The sequence below is a fragment of the Coturnix japonica genome, chromosome 1 (assembly GCF_054131305.1).
Source record: "Coturnix japonica strain WE chromosome 1, WE-NBRP24, whole genome shotgun sequence".
NCBI classification, from domain to species: Eukaryota; Metazoa; Chordata; class Aves; order Galliformes; family Phasianidae; genus Coturnix; species Coturnix japonica.
In genome coordinates this window covers 676,300-699,370 of record NC_140663.1, presented here as the reverse complement: position 1 = coordinate 699,370, position 23,071 = coordinate 676,300, and the positions used below count along the sequence as shown (strand labels likewise).

The following is a 23,071-nucleotide window of genomic DNA, read 5'->3' as shown; positions in this document are numbered from 1 at the left end:
GATGGTGTTCAAGAAACATGTAGATATACTGCTTAGGGATGTGGTTTATTGGGCAATACCGTTGGTAGTACTGTTGGATTAGATGATCTTAGAGGTCTTTTCCAACCCTAATGGTTCTGTGATTCTATGAAACACTCAGAAGAATGCACGCAGGGTTTTTATTCAGACAGCTGCTGTATGATTACAGCTTTCCTGAGCACGCCAAAGGAAGAGGGTTTCTGAGCTTGCTGCTCTTGACAGCTGATTGCCATCCCTGCCTTTAGTATGGGTTGTCTCGTACGTACTCCATGATTGTTTTCAGACCCAGCCAGGTCTCCTCTGCAGTGGGGATAATTTGGGAGGCTGGAAGGAGGAATCCATAGCGACCCGTGTCTCGCAGCTCGAAGGCAAAGGAATATTTGATGCCGTAATCGTAGCTCCAGTCAATGCTTCCTCCACTGGCTTGGTCTGAAAGAGAAAGAGAGAAAAAACAGATGAACAGAGGATTGATCTGAGTTCTGCTTTCATATTTGTGAGGGGCAAGTATGATGTTTCCATGGGAGAGCTCAGCTCCAAAGTCACTCTCCAGAAGGAGCTCAGAAGAGCAAAATTACTCACAGATAGTAGTGCAAATGCTCCCCACTGTGTAGGTGGTGCCATACAGGGACCGGATGGAATTGGCAGCAGCTTTCCCTATGGCGTTCTGCAGAGGGAAGGATAAAGGATGAATCAGAAAGTAGCCACATTAAGTGTTAAGATTTCACCAGCGTGAACAATACTCAGGAAAATCTCCAAACTGGTTTACAGCTTGTAAACTCACCAACTCGGCGTTGTCTGCTGGAGGAGTGCATTTATAACCATAGGGATACATCAGGAGCTGGGAGTAACTGTGCAGGGTGAGGAAGGCCCGGATGTTTCCATGATTCTTAATAAAATTTACAATAGATTTAACTTCCACCTCTGAGTTGGCACTGGGTCCACGGTAAGAGTCAGAACAGGGGTTACTACTGGCTCCAGGACCTGTTGGTACAAAGAGGGAGCAAAGATAAACCTTTAAGAATTGGTTTTCATGGAAGTTCAAGGCAGGTCAACACAAAGCTGAGCTTTCCCATGATCCAAAAGCTTTAAGTGCTGATAAATGCTAGAACAGAATACTCAAGGGACATCAGTTCTGGAAGATACAGATTACTTCCTCCATCTTTTGCTCACTGGCAATTGATCAATATGAAATTATCCATATAAAACAGCTACCATCCTATTTGATAATTTTCTTTCAGAGTCCCTTGTATTGAGGAGATTGTTGGTCCAATATAACAGGATCCAGGGGCACAAAAGGGAATCTTCTTCTTACAGCTAGAATCCAGAACCTTTATTCCTACCTCCAAAACCTGCATCCCAGTTCCTGTTTGGGTCCACTCCAATACACAGACTGCCTGAGTTCTTGGAGCGGGTCTTCCGCCACATGCGATTCTGAAACAAGGACACACTTTGGCTTAAAAGGCACAAATCTCAGCCCTTGCATTAACCCTGTTCCCTAGAAATAGTAGCCATTCAGCAGGAAGGGATGCTAGAAACAAGCCTCAGAATATTTCTGATAGGCTGACAGCCAAGGAATTGCAGAATCAAAGGGTTGGTGAATTTACAGCGAAGGAAAAAGATGGATTAGACAACTATCTTTGGCTTCTTTTGTAGCTCCACCTTAAAACATCAGGAAATGGACTTTATGAACTTGTTTCCCTCGCTATGATTGGCTTGGAAAGTCATGATGGCTCTCTCAATCATCTTAGACACACAATGTGCTTTACTCACTGTGGTGTGAGTGAACACATATCCATCAGGGTTAGCGACTGGCAGCAGGAAAATGTCCAGGTTGTTCAGCAGAGAGGTGATGGATGGATCATTCCCATAGTCAGAGGCAATCTATACAGACACAATGCAGTACATCGTGATTATCAGCAAATCTCTTACCCTCTAACAACTGTGTACAGCAGCAAGACTGGCTTTCAGAGCAGGCAAAAGAGAGTCCACAGAGCAGGCTGAACACATGCAGGTGCAGTGAACTTTTAGGTAGAGGCATATTCGAGACAAAAAACATCAATCACTGCCAAAGTGACCTTTCTAGCTATCCACATTGCACTCGCTTGGGTAACCCACTCTCGGGAATGGATGCCAGCATCAAGCCAGATTGCAGGGCGGTTTCCTCTTCCAGTGCTGAACTGTCAAACAAAAGAAACAGTTTTAAAGCCCTCATCCACTAAAAAACACCCCACATGGACAAGGCTGAATTGTGCTGCACTGACACCACATATGGATGTTAGCTTTTCTTTATTCATATGTACTCTCACAGTCTGTGATGTGTGATATACCATACCTTGAGTGCATACAACGGCCGCTTTTCATAGGATTCCCCAATCTGGATCTTACTGACAATTTTGCCATACTCAGCTGCGAGATGATCCAGTTCTTGGTAAATCTGAAAGGAAAAGCCACGATGGCATTTGCATCACATTTATGTACAGTGCTGCTCAGAAAACTGCAGGACCTGCTGAAATCCACTTTAATCTCCTTTTGCCTTCATTAACATGGCCTTGCCAAAACATCTCCCCACCTTACATCAAGCACAGTCAGTGCTGTTCCCAACATCACAGATGTAGACAGAAGCAATGCTTAACCACCAAGATCCATTTATTACAGGAATAAGTTCAAAAACTTCTTTCAAAACCTTCTCTGGTAGTAAACATATTTTCCCTCTACTCTGCTTAGAGGTTACCAGCATCCTGTATTTTCTTACATTCATTTATTTCTCAGTTCCATTTGAGGGTCAGAACTGAGGGGTTTTGACAGAACTCTGTAAGAGTTTACCAAGAATTACAGTCAACACTTGCCTGTTCCAACACACTGTGAGGGAGCGTTGGCTTCCCATGCTGACTGACCATGAATTTAATAGATTTAAAAACCAAACTATCTACCAGAAGAAACCAGAAAGGATTTTTCAATCTTAATATCTTTGATTGAAGACAGCATGAAGGAAAAAAAAAAAAAAAAGGCCAGAAAAAAAGAATAATCTTCCCCAAAATTTAGATCTGAAGTACTCACAGAATCCAAAGAATGGTAAGTTCCATAGTTGAAAGTGCTGCTGCTGCGTTCCATTTGCTGACAGGCAACTATATCTTGCTTTTCTCTGTCGAGAACGACCTGAAATAAGCCATTCGATTATTGGAAAGCATGCTAATTTCCAGACTTTTTGGAACTATTTGGTTCCATGGGATTTAAAAGCTGATCACATAGCATTGCCTACCTGCAGGTCTTCAATCAGGATTGAGTACTCAATCCCATTGGACTCCAGGAAGATTTTGACTGCCTGGACACTGTGAGCGGGGATTCGTATGTCCACAGGGAGGGCAGGGGTGGAGGGATTTAACCAGAAATCAAGCTGAAAAGAGAAGGGAAAATGGATTTGGTCTGGGTGACAGTGTGCTTTGCAAACAGTTTTCCTAAAGCTTTAGAAACACAGATTTCTTCCAAAGTTGAATAACTCCTGCATTGTTGTTCTCCATCATGCAGGAGGACATTTTCATCTTCTATGTTGATCATTTTACTGCTCTTCCTTTTAGCAGCAGTATTTTCAAGATTAATATGACAAGCATTGCTTTTATTTCTCCCTTTGGTTGGGCTGCTTTACATTCTAGTTCCTGTAATATTCAAATCAATATTTTCTTCTTTTTAAAGAAAGTGATAAGAAAAAAATCCCACCAATGGCAATAAGAGCAGTAATATCCTAGAACTTAATAGCATATTTCCTGTTTCAATATAATGCAGATTGATTAACACATTCTTTCCACTGCTCTGGGTGACAAGTGGAAAAAGTATTAGCATCCCCATTTTTACAATGGGGTTTTTGATTCTGAGATCAAGAACAGCTCAAATACAATAGTAAACCCAATAGGGAGTAAATTTGGATGCAGGCATTCCTGACTGCAAGGCTGATACTAGGACTAGTAGATCAAAAAACACATGTTGTGACAGTATCTCCCTATGTCGTGGTGCAAACCTTTCAAATCTAATGCAAAGTCCTACCAGGTTAAGTCCTGCTTCAGTCTGAAGCGTTAAAAAATGCCTCCGTGACAGAGAAATACCTCAAGATGATCCAGTGTTTCCAAAAACTGTAGCTTTTTCAGCTGCTCCTTGTTTCTTGTCTTGATGCGGAGAACCTGGTGCCTGCAATAAATTAGAAACAGTCTTGGTTGGAGATGGGTGATCTTTGAGGTCTCTTCCAAACCAAGCCAATCTATGATCCTATGACTGAAAAGGGGTTCTGGTTGAACTTACTATTGAGATATTACAAATTTGAGTAGTTACAGAATCACAGAAAAATAGAGTTTGAGTTTGAAAAAGACTACAAAGATCATCCAGCCCAACCATCAACACACCACCACCCCCACTAAGCCATATCAGCCAATATTGACTTCTTTAATCTAGTTGACAGCGCTGCCCAGGAGTTCAACCTACAGCCTGGTATATGGGAGCAGGATTAGTAACAAGATAAAGGGAACGCTCGAGATCTCATTATAAACAGTACATCATGTGGATGAGTTGTTAATTGGTTACAAGGATTCAATATCTATCTATTCATTCTTCTGTGTCAAGAACTTGCTAGGAAAAAATAATTGTGAACCATCGAATGTTTGCAGAGCAAACAAAGCAGAGAGAACACTAAAGATGGGATTTGTTTCACTTTTCCTCAGTCTAGTCAGGCTATTGACAAATTCCCCTGCGTTACCATGAGAGGTGGCTTGTAAATCCAGGTGGAGTTAATCCCCTCCTGGGAGCCCCTCGCTCTGCTGTATACAGGGGTAATCTCAGACATTGATTTAGACTACAGCACAGCACAGCCATTATGATGTCCCTAAGTGGTTTTTAGAACATGAAAACACATGTCACGCAAATACACAATGATCAAGGTGGCTTAGGGAAATGAAAGTGAGCGGCGTAGATGCTGCCCTTGCTGGTGGCACAGGTTTTCTATTAGGTTTTCTATTATTTCCTTTTATAGCTCTTATGTGGCCAATAATGCTGTGAGGAAACAGATCAGGAATAGTTTTGCAATGCAACGTACAGAAGAACCTTCAGAATATAATGGTTGGAAATAAAGATTCAGATTATTTAGAAAGGCTCTGAAGTGGATTACGTGTTTCAAGAGAAATAGGAACCTTCAAAAAGAATGAAACTATTGACCCTTCAGACCTAAAGGTGGGCTGTGAACTTCTGGCTCCAGTCTGTGCTGGATCAGATCTGAACTCTCAACTGCTGCAGTGAGGTTCAACTTTGGGTCTTGGTTGAGATCACTCCATAACCTGCATCAAAGCTTTGCTTGAATGTGAATTTAGGAGCTCAATTCTGCAACTAAACCCTTCTCAAACGAGTCAGATGAAACTAAAGAAGGGATTCTTTCACACACGGGAGAACCAAAGCTGTAAGACAAGTTGATCACAAGAAGCAAAGAATATGCCCCAAGCCGATTCTGTAAAGTTAAGATAAGGAAGAACAACATGTGGAAAATAGAGTCTTGCAGTGAAAGGTCTTGCTCAAAAGCATGACTCACCCAACAAAAGTTTCCAGGCACAAGGCAGCCCCAAAGAGGGCACTGAAGATCAAAATCAGCTTCATTGTTGATGCGAAGGGCGACTCAGTCTAGCAAATGGGAATTTATACAGGACTTGTTAGGAATCTCCTCTTCAAAACACATGAATTCCATGTGATTAAATTCTCACATGTATCAGCATTTCAAGGTAACCAATAGATAGGAAGTCAATTTCGGCTCCAGAATTTTTTTTTTCCACTTGGGTTCAAACCAGAACAAGATTTATTTTCAATGCTTTGCTCACAAAGTATTCTAGTAAATGTTTTTCTAGGCAGAGGGAAATAGAATGAAATTGAATGTTATCCCAACTGTTACTGGGGGCAATGAGTCCTACCTCGTAGATTCTTGACCATGGGTTTTTCCCTACCATAGGTTACCAGTAGCCTACCCCAGATGAAAGATCTCACCCTATTAAAAACACCTAAATTGAACAGCTATTTTGAAGGATGAGCTCCAGCTCATAATTTATATATTCTATTATATATATTCTTTATTGAAACTAGCATCTCCAGTCTTCAGTTGTGGTGGTTTCATATGGATTCAGTGCTTCAAGCCAGGCACTGAACATGCTGTAATAAGCACAGACAGGGTTACTGGGAACTAATATGGGAGAGAACAGAGACAGTTAGGCTACTCTGCGGTCAGCCTCAAATTGCCCTCCCAGAAGCCACACCTTCCAGCCTGAAAAACTAGGTGAAGGACTGAGGAAAATAAATCTCTGAATAAATCCTCAAATTAAGTTCTTATTAAAGACCTCACCCACAGTGATTTAAACAGACTGCCCGGAGAGGTGGTGGATGGCCCATCTTAGGAGACATTCAAGGTCAGGTAGGATGGGGCTATAAGCAACCTGATCCAGCTGTAGGTGTCCCTGTTGGGCCAGATGACCTTTAAGGGTCCCTTACAAATCAAATGATTCTACAATTTATCACCACCTCCCCCAGTTTCCACTCCTACCCTGCTACTCCTACCCATCATATGTGTGCATGACTTATCCCAGTAAATCTCTTCCACGGGAGCCTCAGGCAGGGATTATTCCTGTTTGGGCAAAAAGAAGTTAGTCATCCTGTAATGGCTGTATCTTGGGGGCAAGTTATGGAGACCAGATACTCTACAAGGGGATAAAGTGTGTTCCACTTAGTCCACAGGTCTTCGGTGTCCATGGGAAATGAACAGACCTCCTCTCCCCTTAAAGTAAATCAGGTAAGGTGAGTTTCTCCTTAAAAACACCATCCACCAGGAGGATTTCCTGCTTCTAGCACTGCAGTCATTCTGGTGGAACACAAATTCAAACTGCAGCCTTCAATATTCTGTAGAGAACTGACAGTGCGTCCATGCCACCTCCTGTGGGTTCACTCTTTCAAAACAGGATGGAGAGGCTTAATTTAGGGTGGAATTATAGCTTGCTTCATTAGTCACGCTATATCCTGCATGGGGTTACAGGCTGACAAGAGATGCTGCCAAATATTATGTCAGGGCCCAGAGCATACCAACAAGTGCCCGGACCAGCCCCATTTAGTGCCTCCACCCACTGCATTTAAGGAGATGCGTTTAAGCCCAAGCCTTCGCGCACACTCCTGCTCCTCACTGAAGGGTTGTGATGGTTACAGAAGGCTGTGACCTCCCTATGTAGCCATGAGGTCCTGCAGAGCTGAACCACAGGGAAAGTCATATGGGAAAAGCCCTATGCAGGCTGAAAATCAACCTCATAGCGCTTCGCTCATGGTTCAGAACACCAGAGCAAATTATGGAGCAGCCAAGAGCAGGGGTGTACACTACAGTGTGCCAGAAGCCAAAGGTGACAGCAAGGCAGGTAGGGTAGAGAGCTCACCGTAAGCAGCACGGCCCTGCAGGACCCAAACACGAGGAGCAAAACAAGTCTGGCAACACCAACCAAGGACAGCAGCAGTCCAGATCCACAGATAAGTCCACAGTTGCAATGTAGGTCCAAGGGCAGGTTGTCTGAATCCACAGCAGCTCAAGAGACCAACTGAATGCCTTCAGCTTAAATGCAGCTCCCAATGGGCGGAGGATGTTGTGGGAGGGTGCCCCGTATGAGGCCCTGACACATCTGTGTGGGCAGAGCGGGACACTGTCCCAAAATGCTGTCCCATGCAGTGAATCACATATATCACAGTGGCACGTTAACAAGTGAAGGGTTAAATGAAGAGTTAAGCCATCCAGCTCAGAGGGAGTCACTCCTTTTTGTAAAGTTTTGACCTTCTGTCATTGCCTGTATCTCCTGCTCCCTCAAGGGGTCCTGGGGTATTTTGCATCAAACTTTGGTGAATCCTATGCACAAATTAACAAAGTTTAATTTTACCTTTGGAAGCGTTCTCCCTTTTGGCAGAACATAACCATTTATCTTGAGCTTTCTTGAAGATCTGTTTCAGGAAAATAACATTTGTTACTTACAACAGAATATAAACACTATTTCCTTCTTACCCAGGGGGAAAACACATGATACAATACATAGAAATGTTTGTCAACCTGCAACAGAAGCACAGCAAAGGGGCTCCATCTGCAACTCTGCCTTGTCCAGTCTAAGTTAATCCTGTGCAATTGGCTATAAAGCAATTCATTGTGGATTACTGCTGGGAGAACTATTATTTCTGTAAGTAATGGATTACTTCTCTATTCCTAATCCACAAGGTACCTTAGCAATGCCCCAAATAAGGAATGAGTAAGGATTTAAGTGTGTGGTTCACCATTACTAGACAGCAATGGAATCATTTTAGGATCAAAACCCTCATTTTGATCTCCCCAGAGAACACACAGCTCTATGCCAATGAAATAAAACTGGCTGTAATGAAGCTACTTATACCCAGCTTAAGTTTCTTTAGATCAGGAAATCAATGCCTTCCACTTCCCAGCTAATTACTAACTAGAAATAATCAGGAGAGGATGGAAATGGTACTGGGGGAGATACGATCGCTTACTTACACCTGGAGATTAAAGGCAGTCTAACAGCAACATCATCCCTTGGGATAATTACAAGTAATAATAACTTCCTTAGAAGTTCTTCACAAGGCTCATAGCTGGCTCCTACTGGAGTCCAGCAGGTGTCAGCACAAAACACAACATTAAATGATATCTTACTCGGGTGTAAGCACAGCAGAGAAGGCAGATAATTAAAATGCCAGCGCAGCACCACAAACAGGATTTCCCCTCCGATCATCCCAAAGCCTTCCTCATCTTCATGGTATTCCCTCTCATCTGGTTTCTGACTGGTGCCAGAGGACAAGGGCTCATTTTGCAGATAACACCACCAAAGATAACAAGAAGGGCGTCCCATGGAGGTGCTGGACACAGAACTTTGTGTTATCCCTGCTTTAGAGGGATGGCATTGCTGCATTCAGAGCAGCTCCTCAACAACCAATGGACAGTCTCTGGAACACCTGGAGAGCAAGCACAGAGATGATGATATCACAAGAGTTTGTCATTTTAGTGCCCATTAAATCCTTTGGTTCTGATCCCGGGAGCGCTCTCAAGTAATAAAGTCACAGATTAATAGAATGGTTTAGGCTGGAAAGGACCTTAAAGTTCACCTAGGTCCAGTTGCAGTAGGGCTGCTCTCAAAGAGTTCTTCTACCAATCTGTATGTATATCTATGTTTGCCCTGACCCAGGTGCAGCATCTACACTTGGTTTTGTTGAACCTCATTAGATTCACGTGGGCTCACTCCTCAGGCCTGTCCAGGCCCCTTTGGATGGTGTTCCTTCTTTCCATTGCATCATCTGTGCCACTCAGCTTAGTCATCAGCAACCTTGATCCCACTTTCTATGTCACCAAACCAGATCATTGGGGAACACCACTCATCACTGCTTCCACCCAGACATGGAGCCATCTGCCTGTGACCACCTTATCAATTCCTTATCAGTCCAGCCTTCAAATCCATATCTCTCCCATTTAGAGATGAGGATGTGGTGTGGGACCACGTCAAAGGCCCTGCACAAGACTAGGTAGATCGCATTGGCTGCCCTTCTGTTGTCCATAGAAACTGTTGATACTGTGATCTCAATGCCTGTCAGTCTGTAGGAGCTGTTAGGTGGGATCCACCTGGGATTGTTCAGTCTGGAGAAGAGGAGTACAATAATAAGTACAAAAATAAGTCTCTTTTCACCATTTAGTTCTATTTGACACAACTAGTTTAGAGCCTACACATCTGAACAGGCTGCCCAGGGAGGTGGTTGAGTCACCATCCCTGCAGGCATTCAATAAACATGTAGGTGGACTAGATGATCTGAGAAGTTTTTTACAATCTTGACGATTCTGCGGCCCTTTTCTGGCATATAAAGACAACAGGGAGACATATTCTCCCTTATTATTATTGAGAACAATGTTTGGAACACATCTGAGCAAGTGAGAAGTACTGCACCTTGTTATCGCTTTTTACCACATCTTATCACCTATTTCTCTCCATTATCTACATTAGGGTCTTAGGATAAGCTTCTGTCCTTTATACTGAGGTTCTGTGGGATGAATCCCATTCCTGGAGTCCTGCAGGAGCTCTGAAAGATTCTATCACAAAGATATTTTGTCAGTCTCCAGCGTTCTTCCATTGGGTCCAGAGGGAGGAATGTCAATTAACAGGAGGCTGAGGAAGGAAAAAGGCAAGTTTAGTAGTGAACAAACTTACAAATATCCCACGTGTGCAGCCTACTTTGTTAACCCAGAACAACTTAAATAGCAGCTGCAGATGCCAATGATGCTCAGTGCGGAGGTGCTGGGGTTTCCATTCTTCTTACAGCAGGAAACACCACCTCCCTTTGTGGTGATCTGCATAATTTAAGAACTCACCTCCCCTGGGCATCCTATAAGGGCAAAATTTACCTATTTTAACAGAAGCTACTTAATGAGATGGGCTTAAAGCTGGTTGATATGAGCAGAGTTTCATCTCCTGAGGACTCTACTGGATGTGTACCCATATGTACAGCACTATAGACAGAGCAAAAACACCTCCTCCCCCTCAGGTACCTATTTCAAGGGAAACCACCACCATTTCCTGGAAGCATCCCATTAAAATCACTGGAAACTCCCTGCACTATAAATATATATATTATTTAATATATATTTATATATATTATAAATATATTATTTATCTATAAATATAAAACTTCAACAGACTGTTTCTCTCAGTGTTGGCTGCTGCGTACCTCAGCGCCAAGATGGCGGCGCCCACACTCGCCCCTTCCCGCTCAAACAGTCCCCATAGCAACAACGAGTCGCGGCTGTGACGTCACTTTCCGTCGCCCCGTTCGCGCATGCGCAGACAGCTGTGGCTGCGTGAGGAGAGCGCGGCGGGGTCGGCGGTGTTTCCGCTGTTCCCTGAGGGAAACTCAGTGTCTTTATGGTCCCATCGCTCCACAGAAGGTATTTGGGACCGTCCTCAGGGTCTTCTTGGTTGGTGAGGTGGGTTGTTGGGGCCTATGAGGGGTTGGGGGGTGAGGGATGGGGAGTGAGGCCTATAGAGTGAGGCCTGTAGGGTGAAGCCTATAGAGTGGGGTCTATAGGGTGAGGCCTATAGAGTGAAGCCTGTAGGGTGAGGTCTATAGAGTGGGGCCTATAGGGTGAGGCCTATAGAGTGATGCCTGTAGGGTGAGGCCTGTAGAGTGATGCCTATAGGGTGATGCCTATAGAGTGAGGCCTATAGAGTGGGGCCTGTAGGGTGAGGCTTATAGGGTGAGGCCTGTAGAGTGGGGTCTATAGAGTGAGGCCTGTAGGGTGAGGCCTATAGAATGATGCCTATAGAGTGGGGCCTATAGAATGATGCCTATAGAGTGGGGCCTGTAGGGTGAGGCTTATAGAGTGAGGCCTATAGGGTGAGGCCTATAGAGTGATGCCTATAGGGTGATGCCTATAGAGTGGGGCCTATAGGGTGAGGCCGGTGGAGTGAGGCCTATAGAGTGGGGCCTATAAGGTGAAGCCTATGGGGTGAGGCCTATGGAGTGAGGCCTATAGGTTGAGGCCTATAGGGTGATGCCTATAGAGTGGGATCTATAGGTTGAGGCCTATAGAGTGGAGCCTGTAGGGTGAGGCCTGTAGGGTGAAGCCTATAGAGTGAGGCCTATGGAGTGGGGCCTATAGGGTGAGGCCTGTAGGGTGAGTCCTATGGAGTGAAGCCTATAGAGTCGGGCCTGTAGGGTGAGGCCTATAGAGTGAAGCCTATAGGGTGAGGCCTATAGAGTGAAGCCTATAGGGTGAGGCCTATAGAGTGAAGCCTATAGGGTGAGGCCTATAGAGTGGGGCCTATGGAGTGAGGCCTGTAGAGTGAGGCCTATAGAGTGGGGCCTATAGTGTGAGGCCTGTAGGGTGATGCCTATAGGGTGAGGCCTATAGGGTGAGGCCTGTAGGGTGATGCCTATAGATTGGGGCCTGTAGAGTGAGGCCTGTAGAGTGAGGCCTGTAGGGATGGGGATCCGTGTCTGACAGGGTTTTGTGAGGAAGGATCTGTGGGATTGAGTCTGTGTGATGGGTGAGGGGGATGTGGGCCTTCATCTGATGGGCAGAGCTGCTTTATGTGTGAATGCGGTGTGATCAGGGGGAGCAATTGAACAGCAATACCTACAGCAAAGTCCCACAGTGACTACAGACAACTTGTGTCAGTGTATTTACCATAGAATGGTTTGGGTTGGAAGGGATCTTAAAGCTTATCTGGTTCCAACTTCCTGCCATGGACTGGTTGCCACCCACTCAATCAGGGCCCAACCAACCTGGCCTTGAATATTGAATATTATATTATATTGAATATTGAGGCACCCAGTCCTTTGGGTGAATGTCTCCTGTTTTAATAAATAACTCAGATAATGCTTCTCTAACTGGTTATTTTCTTGCAGTGTAGCCATAGCTGAAGTCATTTACTACAAGTACTGACAGTGGCTCACTGTGCTCATGAGACAACTCCACAGGGCTCTACTTAGAGAGAGGTATCATGCAGCAATCAGAGAGATCAGTGATGCAAGGACCAGGCGTACAGAGACTGTTCAGATGTACTGAAATCACAGGAGGCCACTGTATGGTTGGAAAGCAATGTTGTGAATGGGAATTTTCCATAGGGAAACTGCAGAATTCTGCAGATCCTTTCCTTCTGAGCTGGGAAAATACTCCTTATGTACACAGTAAAAATAGCCTGTTTGTATTGGTAAACACGACTCAGTGCCCAAAGCTAAAGCCCTGAGTTTCAGATTCCTGTTTTATTTTCTCTTTAACCTTATGTTGACTAATAATCTAAAAACTGAGATTGTTTTTTCTCTTTGCTTTGTCCTTGTTGTCACAGATCATGACACCAGAACAGAGTCCAACCACTTCCCTCATCGACAGGACCATCAAGATGAGAAAAGAAACAGAAGCCCGGAAGGTGGTCTTAGCCTGGGGCCTCCTTAACGTGTCATTTGCAGGCATGATATATACTGAAATGTAAGTTTTGCTGTTACATCTGATCCAAACAAACAAAGCTCCTGAGTGTTTCATTAAGTACAATTGCAAAATGGCAACTTCTTTTTTTACCTTCTTCCTTTCAGGACTGGAAAACTCATAAGCACATATTACAACATAACATATTGGCCACTCTGGTATATCGGTGAGTTATTGCATCACAGTAATTGAAGTTTGTTTCAGACGAGTAGACTCTAAACTACAATATCAAATACAACTAAATGTTGGAAAGGAGCAAAAGGGAGAGAAAAATCATGAGTTGTTATTATTCTTCATGCTCAACCCACGTGGTGTTATAGAACCTTCTGTGTTTATTCTAGAACTTGCATTCGCATCTCTGTTCAGCCTGAATGCTTTATTTGATTTCTGGAGGTACTTCAAATACACGGTGGCACCAACAAGTTTGGTTATGAGTCCTGGACAGCAGACCCTGCTGGGGCTGCAGAATACAGGTGGGTGTTATAAATACCTCTGGTAACTCCTTTGTGTTCTTGTGGTTTTATTTTCTGGTGTTATCTTTCTTCAGTGCAAGGTTCCTTGAGGAAATGAGTTCAGAGCAACACAGACAGTGAGTTTAGATTACCTGCAGCACATTAGAATTCAGAGCGTCAAGTTTTTGTAGGCGAACTGGATTTAATAGTGAGGGACTCAAATGCTGTGAAGCTGGACAAGGAATTTGTAACCTGTGTATGGGAATAGAAGCAAGATAGTGCAGGTTTATCATAGAATAGCCTGGGCTGAAAAGAACCACAATGATCATCCAATTCCAACTCCCTGCTGTGTGCAGGGTCGCCAACCACCAGACCAGGCTGCCCAGAGCCACATCCAGCCTGGCCTTGAATGCCTGCAGGGATGGGGCATCCACAGCCTCCTTGGGCAACCTGTTCCAGTGCACCACCACCCTCTGGGTGAAAAACTTCTTCTTAATATCTAACCTAAACCTCCCCTGTCTCAGTTTAAAACCATTCTCCCTTGTCCTATCATTATCCACCCTCGTAAACAGCTGTTCCACCTCCTGTTTACACACTCCCTTCAAATATTGGAAGGCCACAATGAGGTCTCCCTGGAGCCTTCTCTTCTCCAAATGTTTATGTTTAATATTATACTGATGTCACATGGACTAAAAAGAACCAAATCAGAGAGTCTTACCAATCTTGGTGTTCTTTCCAGTGTCTTCATGAAAGTGCCTAACGGTGATTGTTTTCCTGTATTTCAGCCGTACAGACAACTCCACCACGTGAGCTGACAGCAAAGAAAGTCCCTTCTTCAACACCTTCTCCTCCAATCCAGGGTCAAAGTGTGCTGAGTTACAGCCCATCCCGCTCTCCTAGTGCCAGTCCAAAGTTTGCCACCAGTTGCATCCCAGGGTACAGCCCTCAGCTGCAGGCTCTGTCAAACAACAGCGCTTCTTATAGCAGTACGATGGCCTATTCACCAGGCAGCGCTTACAATAAGGTAAGGACCAAGGCATCTCAAAAAGCTTTGCATTAGCAAGGTCTTTGTGTCTTTGGTCATCATGTCCTTGCATTGTGGTGCTGAAGGTGAGCAGCAGGTAGCTGAGAGTTGTGTTTTCTTATGTCCCACACAAGAGTCTTGTATTGATGTGGTTTACAAATCAAAATGGAGTCATGTCCTTTGTGTGGGACTCAATGGTTTGCTTCTGTTTGCCCAAGGTTTCCAACTTCAGCCCCTCTCCTGGTGGTTCGCCATATCCCACAAGCATTGGACCAATGGAAAGTAGTGGGCTGAGGTCTCGTTACCGCTCTTCACCTATTCTCTATAATTCTCCTACTGGCAAAGAAGACTACATGACAGACCTCAAGTCGCTGGACACCTTCCTTCGAAGTGAAGAAGAGAAGCAGCATCGAGTTCAGTTGGGTGAGGAAAGAGAACGATTTGATCTGAAAAGCTTGGCAAGGGCATTGGTTTGATGCTGGAGTTGGTTTTGTGGATGAGGAAAGTTGCAAAGGACTACAGCAGAAAGTGCTGATGGACCTCACTTATGAATGTTAATCACCTGTGAACTTGGTAATAATGGTTGCTGAACAGCTCAGCCTTCCACTGAGTATTTAAGACATGATGTAGAATGCCATAATGTCTACCCACCTGGCTTAGAAACTTGGGAAGCTTTCCTCTGAAGTACTCCTTTGGGTTGGATGAGCACTTCTTACCCACAGAATCAACCTTATTGAGGCATGTGCTGATGGATTATGTCTATAGTGTTTGTTGGCTATTGTGGGCCCTGATAAGATGAAGGGCTTTAATCACCTTGATGAGAGGTGTATCTTGTGGAGAAGATACTGCAGATAAGGAGGGGTGTGAAGGGTGTGAATTACTTGCAGGTCGCTTTTGTCCTGCAGATGCAATGCTTGTTAAGGTAGAGAATGAAACCAGATTAATTTCAGGGTCTGTACTCATGGTGGCTGGTGTTCATGTCTTGTCAATGCCTTACTGCACTGACCTGCTGCCTGTACTGTTGCTTCCAGAGTTACTTGGATATTTCACATTACTTGGATTTTTGATTCTTGAATACTTTGATTCCTGTTGAGGAATATGATTTAGCCGGGAAGTATTGGTAATGGTTGGACTAGATGATCTTCTAGGTCTTTTCCAACCTTGATAGTTCTGTGATTCTGTGATTCTATGACCTGTTAATTAATGAATTATTCTTTCAGGAACTTCAGATACCAGCTCTCCTTCCAGCAGCCCAACCTTTTGGAACTACAGCCGTTCCATGGGAGACTACGCACAGATTCTGAGGAAGTTCCAATATCAGCTGGCTTGCAGGTCCCAGGCTCCATCAGCACACAAAGACGAAGCTGATCTGAGCTCAAAGCAGGCTGCAGAAGAGGTAAATTCAGCAGCAAGGTAGCCAAGAGAGAAGCAGGCCCCTAAAATATACAGCCTCATGCTAAGGTTTGAATTTGAGCTTTAGAAGTTTTTGAGAGAGAGAAATCCTAGAAATCCTAGAAATCCTATAGCGTTTACATCCTACAGCTTTTAAGATTTCCATGTCACTGAAAAGGGATGTGAATTATAGCTGTAAAATGATTTCTGCTCTGGAGAATAGGGAGTATTTTGGATAAAATACATTTGTCCTTTCCATAGGTTTGGGCACGAGTGACAATGAATCGACAGCTGCTTGATCACATGGACTCCTGGACTGCAAAGTTCAGAAATGTAAGTCGTGTCTCTAAGGGCTGTGTGGCTTTTGGAAACAAGCAGAGCAGAGTGGGAAAGTTCTGTGTGTCCCCTGCACGCTTGGGGAGGTGGAAAGGATCTGTCTGTGGGATTTCACACTTGTTTTTCTGAGCTTGAAGCACAGGTTGCCCATGGAAGTTGTGGATGCCCCATCCCTGGAGGCATTCAAGACCAGGCTGGATGTGGCTCTGGGCAGCCTGGTCTGGTAGTTGGTGACCATACCAGGGGGGTTGGAACTGGATGATCATTGTGGTCCTTTTCAACCCAGGCCATTCTATGATTCTATGAAAATTCCACCCCACAAGTTGACTTTTTCTTACAATCCTCAGCTATGTAATTCAAAATTAAATAAATCTTATCAGTAAGACTTGCTGTAGCAGAAGAATCTAATTACACACAATGGGAGTATCACTAGTAAAACTAACTTTGATTGCCCCTCCAGTCATAGCTTCTATCAAGTATGAAGTTTTACGTGCCTAAGAAAAAAATAGTTTGGACCTAGGTGAAAAGTGAAGACTTGTGTGAGATCCATCCCAAACTCATAAGCATCTGCTCATGAAAATAGGGCCAGCTTGCTTTGCCCCCCAAACCCTGCCACATACAAATATTTCTGAGGTGGTTATCAGCTCCTTGTTTTCTTGAAGCAGATTTGAGAAGGGAGTTGACCCATCAAAGTATAACGTATCTTTATGGATGAGGGGCTCTCCCTCATGACACCACTTCCCTCATTGTTTAGAAAAACTTTATCTGATTCCTGCTAGAAATTTGTTTTCTTTACTCCTTTACATTTTCTGGCCTTTCAGGAGGTTTTAGAGTGATTTAAACTCAGCCAGTGTTGGCATTGTAATTCACTTGCCACGCTCTGTATGTGGCTTAGTGTTTCTGTTAGTAAGCATTTTTGAGATTATAACAGCAATGATGACTGGGGCAAAAGCTAAGGGGTATTTTTAGGTATTCTTGTTACTTCTGACCCTCTGAATTTTCACCTTTTTCTTTCTTAGTGGATTAATGAGACTATTCTGGTGCCACTTGTCCAAGAGATCGAGTCTGTGAGCACTCAGCTGAGAAGAATGGGATGTCCAGAACTGCAGATTGGAGGTAGGATACCCCATCACTTGGAGATTCCTGATATTGGTTGACAGAGGGCTGCTCTGTGGCTGGAGCATAGAACCGGTGTCATATTAATCTTCAACAGACTTAATTTATATTTGTTTCTGTTGTATGTTGGTGTGCTCTCTGTTCCTCTTTTCCAACCCCTTGAAATTAGCCGCTAAGGACTTACTGATAAAATTCCAATGAGCTGAAATCCTCTTTTTTATTTAATGATAATATTCTGAAGGAACTGGCTTCTCTTGTCACTTTGATACCCCCTTAACCAAGGAGAGGATTTGATCTGCTGCCTTTAAATGAAGCCCATTTTCTCTGCACTGGTTGTAGTGTCCACTCAAGAGCAGCAGCTGTTGTGATGCTACTGGTAAACTGATCAGTGCTCACCCCATCTCCATCTGCTTACTCTCCCTATGCTCTTCAAAGTGGGTGTTGGTTCCACATGGCTTTTATATTCCGTCATGTACAGCAGTTGTCTGCTCTTCCATTTGCCTAGAAGCAAACACTGAGGTGCTGTATCATGTGTTAAATGTTTCAGTGGGTTAATTTGCCAGAAAGGAGAGTTATTTGTCATGGTACTTGGTAAAGGAGTCTGTTGACATGCGTTGGCTCTTCTTGCATTGCAGAAGCCAGCATCAGCAGTCTGAAGCAGGCAGCGCTCGTGAAAGCTCCACTCATTCCAACCCTGAATGCTATAGTGCAATATTTGGATCTTACACCAAACCAGGAGTATTTGGTCGAAAGGATCAAAGGTTTGTGGTGATGCTTTGCTAACTTGGAGAGTCTTCAATTACCACAGTCAAGCATGGTGGCATCAGACACTGCTTTATTCGAGGTGTTCACACAGTCACAGTAGGGACAAGAGCTGTGTTTAAGCAGGATATACCCTTCTCTGCTACTTTCTAGATCTATAGCGATGTAATGATGCAGGACATGGATATGACTTTGTTTTTAAATGCTTTTAAAAGCATTATTTCTTGTTTTCCTCCCCTGTGCTTGGAGTGCTGTGTTTAACCCTTTAATTAATCAAAAATAAAAATCACTCTGTCCATTTACTCCCCCAATATTTTTTCCAATTTAGTTCACTTTAAATATGCCTGAAGCCCTTGAAGCTTGCATAAAACACCTCTCTCCTATACTCTCAGTAACAGAATAAATGTCGTTGCTTTCAGAGCTTTCTCAGGGAGGATGCATGAGTTCCTTCCGATGGAACCGAGGAGGAGATTTCAAAGGCCGTAAGTGGGACACTGACCTGCCCACGGACTCCTCTGTAAGTGCTGGGAGTGGGCTGCCTTTCAGCATTGGTTTTGGAGGTGGTGGCCTTGTAGGCCTTTTGAGGAACACAGCAGTAATCCCATTTGCATTGCTATGAAGATAATCCCATTGTAGTCAGTGAGATTATGTAGGGAATAATGCAGATGGGATTGGATGTTATGTAGGTTACAAAAAGGCAATTGCATACCTTAGTCTTTGGCTCTTGAGCTCACATGCAGTCTTTCTGAGATAGCCCTGGGGAGCAGCCTTGCTAGTAGGGAACTTGCTGGGGTAAACCAAACCTATTAACCTCTAATGCAAGGAAAACCTTGTTCTCCTTTTCCTTTGCTATAACAGACAGAGGGAGAATGGAGATAGGGTGGTGTGGCTGCTGTTTGGGCCTTGAAACAGCATTTACTTCTCTAGTTATGAAGATTAAGAGGTGTCTAATTGTGAGTGGCTGCAGAGGAGCTCTAAAAGTGCTGGCAGAAAGCAAGCTGAGCAGCTCAGAAGTGCTTAAAGATCCCAAGGCAGAAAATCACAGCCCCTACATTCAGTCTTTTATCAAAACCAGATAGCATAGGTCATGTTGGATATTAAACTTCTACATATATTAAGCTTATAAGAACTCTGGGAAAGAAGTTTTGATGTATCAGTATTAACACTGGCTATGAAGTGTTGCTATTAAATTGCTCAAAGGCAGTTACTAGAAGAAATGATACTGATGTGCACTTCTGTTAATCTCATCTGCTGTCACAAACAAGTGCCTTTTGAGGTTCGTCTTCAGACTTGATGCTCTCTGGCCTTTAGCCCATAGAAAGTCTTTTGTACGCAGTACAGACAGGTATTCTTCCTAAGACTTCATTTCAAAACGAGGAGAAAGGAGAAACTTGCTAAATAAGGTGTTGTGTTGTAAAACTTGAGTTGGATGGCATCTGCCCTTCTTGGCCATCCCTGAAACAGAAGGCTTGCAGTTTATGGCCCAGATCTGCTAACAAGATCTGTGGCTCTGCCAGGTTCTGCAGGACGCCAGGATAAAGTTACCTGTGTGTGAACTGAGCTCCTGACACACAGCATCAGTTTGTCACGCTGTGGCTGCCACTGTTTTCCTTTAATGGAACAAATAAATTTGTCTCCACCCACATGGCAGCCCTGCTCCATTGAAATCCATTCTTTAAGCCCTGAGCTGCCGAACAAGGTGGAGTTAAGTCAGGGTTGCAACCCTGAGTTCACCACATGCTGTAAGTCATACCTAATGTCATGGGAAGAACCTTGCTGTATTGTTGCATGTTGTTCTTTGGTCTCTTTAAGGCTGCTAAACCTCAGTTTGTTTTTGTTAACCCAGATCATCATGCATGTGTTCTGCACTTACCTGGACTCCAGACTCCCACCTCACCCCAAGTATCCTGATGGCAAAACCTTCACTTCCCAGCACTTCATTCAGACACCCGACAAACCAGGTACTGCTGTGTTCACAGCGCGCTCCCTGAGCTGCTCTTTGTTGTCACAGCAGCACCTTCAGAATCCACGTTACCTTTCCAATTTGTCATCCACAGACACTTCAAATGAAAATGTGTTTTGCATCTACCAAAGCAGCATCAACCCACCCCACTATGAGCTGATCTACCAGCGCCACGTCTACAACCTGCCCAAGGTACACCAGTGCTGCTGCTGTCAGAAAATCATCACTAGATCTTATTTGTCTGATTTGGGAGGTTGGCTCAGTGCAGAAAGCAAACCTGAGCTTGATCACTGGCTGTTACGTAGTGTTTAATCTGCTTTATTATCTATTTAAGGTGCACAAGTGGCAGTATCTTTTTGTGTTCTTTATCCTTATCTGACAATTGGTGTCTTAAAATATCAAGTCACACCATCTGTGATGCATATTATGATCGTTTCACCTCTTTTTTTCCCTCTCCTGTCAATACTGCATTGCCATTTTGTGATGTGTTCATCATAGCTGCTGTTTGGCTGAAATATTGATGTGATTTCTAAGCTCCTTTCTCCTTCTGTGACTTCAGGGCAGAAACAACATGTTCCACACCTTGCTGATGTTTCTGTATATCATAAAGACGAAGGAATCTGGGATGCTGGGGTGAGTAACATGTGGTCGTGATGTGTTGTGTCCTGTTTGAAGGCACCTTGAACCGAAACTGATGCAGTGGGGGTGATCATAGAATCATAGAATGGTCTGGGTTGAAAAGGACCATCATGATTATCTACTTTCAACCCCCCCTGCTGTGTGCAGGGTCACCAAATCACCTTATTTTGAAAGAACAGCAGCTTTTTCATAAAAATAGAGTAGTTTTATTTGTTTGTGTGCACAGAGGAGAGGTTTAGTGCATAGATGTGCTAGGGAGGAGTGGTGTTGCTTTCTATCCGAGGAGCTCTGCTGTTTATAACCAGGGACGAAAGCCATCATGCCATAACCTCATGTTTTTGGCACAACGAGTCATGTTTGAAGTACACGCTGAAAGCTGCCCTATAATAAAATCAGTGTCGAGGCCTCCCCTTGCTCCAGAGTTCTTTGTTCTGAAAGTGCTCTGCACCACTCAAAGCAAAGCACAGCGCCTCCCTGCATGGGCTCTCACGACTATTTGCTTCAAACAGGCGTTTTGATTTCCTTGCAGCTGATTGTGATGACTTTGTCTCTGCAGACGTGTAAACCTTGGCCTGTCGGGAGTCAACGTCCTGTGGATTTTTGGAGAATAACACCTCATGGGATTGCAGTACATAAAGATGATGAGCTGGCTTCTGGCAAGACAAAGTGAGCAGTGGCCGTTGCCTTGTTGACTTGAACACAGACTGTGAAACACAATACCTTAAGCTCTGCTCTGTGAGCAGGGAGGCATTTATAATTCCTATACAGCTTTCAACATTCACATTCTTTAAAACATTTTGTTGTTGAAATGATGCAGTATATGAATTCTGGGCAGATTTTCTCTTTCCATCCCTTCACCTCAGCAAAACCCCACTTAAAAAAGCCCTTTCCTGTTGGTGTCATTACTTCAGTGCCATCACTATTCCAGAGATGAACTGTGCCAGATGGAAAGAGAAAACTGGCTTTCCGATTTCAGTACATAAGATCTTTTTAGGTTGATTTTTTTTTTCCCTTTTAAAATAAGCAAGTTTGGGTGCCTTAGGAGCTGTGAAACAGCGTGGGCACCTTGATTACAACCTCAGCATCACCCTTTGCTTTTTTAGTATCTTTTATATCATTTTACTTCTCCCATCAGCTTTCCTCCTGGTAACCCCCCCCTCACTTTGGAGCTCGTGCAGCCTGGCTTCGGCATCTCTGAATGAGACCAAACTCTATAAACCTGGTCCCCATTTTGAGATCTATTTGTTTCAGAGATGCATTCGGTTCTTCAGAACATTTGGTGTTTGCCAAAAATGAAAAGCCACAACCGAAGCACCTTTTAACACAGGTAGGAGGGAAGATTTCAGAAACTCACGTAGCTTAATTTTGTTAAGCAGAGATAAAAATTCACTGCCCTGAGTTGCTGAAGCTCATTGTGAGCTTAAGGCAGGGATGTCACTTTGTTCCTCCTGCATCTCAGCTTCCTCGGGGTCCTTTATTTGTCAACTGCCAAAAGCCATTTACACATCTAAAGTGGGAGAACTAAGCAGGGCTGTGACTGGGGCTGAGCATTCCCTGTGTTTTGTTACGTGTTTTTGGACTGCAGACATCTATTTTTTCCACTCAGTTTTATCCTACCAGCTCCAGGCGAGCACCAACACCAACTGATGCACAACTGATGCATTGTGATGTGCTCAGGACAGCTGCTGTCACCTCTCTGTAAAAGCAAGAACCATTTACTTTGTGACTCTGTTTTAAGGGAGATGCAGATTATTACCTCTTTTTTTTTCCCCCAATGGCTGACAACAAAATGGCTCATTTGGTTCCTGCATTAAATGGGTTCATCTTAACCAGTGTTGGTGTTTTTCCCCGTGGTTCAGCATCGCTCATTTAATCCAATGCCATTTGAACAAGTGGTGTTGAGGAGCAGCATTGCTGCTCTTGTGCTAAAAGCTCTTTCTGTGCAGATGGGCACCTGTGAATCAATGTGCAACTCAGTCCCCCTAAAAAACCATACACCCCAATCCCCATGTGCTGATCCCTCTCCTTAATTCTACACCCCAATCCCTATGGACCCTAATGCTCTGTACACCTCAGCACTGTATGCATCCCAATGTACTCTGCTCTCACATACTCCGTGGACCCCACATCTTCTGTGCACCCCAACTGCATCACAAATCCACACTCCTCAACCCCAATACTCAGCAGACCCCAACCCCATGCACCCTATTTCCAGTGCACACCAATACATTGGATACTCCACCCCCATGCACCCCACATCCTCTGTGCACCCCACTACAGAACACCTCAGCCCCCATACACAGTATGATCCAACCCCATGCACCCTACTTCCAGTGCACCCCAATTCGTTGGAT

General features: G+C 44.1%; 2 protein-coding genes across 5 annotated transcripts; one reads left to right on the top strand and one right to left on the bottom strand.

Annotated features, from left to right (window-relative positions):
- Positions 1 to 26: 26 nt before the first annotated feature.
- Positions 27 to 10,851, bottom strand: LOC107311052 (carboxypeptidase A2-like). Of its 3 annotated transcripts, XM_085511329.1 has the most exons (14): positions 10,777 to 10,851; positions 8,720 to 10,217; positions 7,452 to 8,004; positions 5,582 to 5,670; positions 4,116 to 4,197; positions 3,278 to 3,412; positions 3,076 to 3,174; positions 2,351 to 2,452; positions 2,094 to 2,195; positions 1,789 to 1,899; positions 1,359 to 1,449; positions 800 to 999; positions 598 to 682; positions 27 to 447 (listed from the first exon to the last, which is right to left on the bottom strand). In XM_085511329.1, exons 4-14 carry the CDS (start codon positions 5,644 to 5,646, stop codon positions 260 to 262), a joined length of 1,260 nt encoding a protein of 419 aa, XP_085367455.1. In that variant the 5' UTR covers positions 5,647 to 5,670; positions 7,452 to 8,004; positions 8,720 to 10,217; positions 10,777 to 10,851; the 3' UTR covers positions 27 to 259. The 3 variants fall into 3 exon arrangements, with proteins under 3 accessions (XP_085367455.1, XP_085367463.1, XP_085367460.1); XM_085511337.1 differs by lacking the exon at positions 10,777 to 10,851 and having other exon boundaries at positions 7,515 to 8,004; positions 8,720 to 9,349; XM_085511334.1 differs by lacking the exon at positions 10,777 to 10,851 and having other exon boundaries at positions 7,452 to 7,912; positions 8,720 to 9,346.
- Positions 10,852 to 10,884: 33 nt separating this feature from the next.
- On the top strand, positions 10,885 to 22,546 carry TMEM209 (transmembrane protein 209). Of its 2 annotated transcripts, none has more exons than XM_015857076.3 (15): positions 10,885 to 10,993; positions 12,897 to 13,036; positions 13,141 to 13,199; positions 13,375 to 13,506; positions 14,271 to 14,509; positions 14,728 to 14,932; positions 15,730 to 15,905; positions 16,163 to 16,234; positions 17,257 to 17,353; positions 17,989 to 18,114; positions 18,535 to 18,632; positions 19,962 to 20,076; positions 20,173 to 20,270; positions 20,638 to 20,711; positions 21,274 to 22,546. In XM_015857076.3, exons 2-15 carry the CDS (start codon positions 12,900 to 12,902, stop codon positions 21,326 to 21,328), a joined length of 1,683 nt encoding a protein of 560 aa, XP_015712562.2. In that variant the 5' UTR covers positions 10,885 to 10,993; positions 12,897 to 12,899; the 3' UTR covers positions 21,329 to 22,546. The 2 variants fall into 2 exon arrangements, with proteins under 2 accessions (XP_015712562.2, XP_032303935.2); XM_032448044.2 differs by having other exon boundaries at positions 10,885 to 11,032.
- The last annotated feature ends 525 nt before the right edge of the window (positions 22,547 to 23,071 follow it).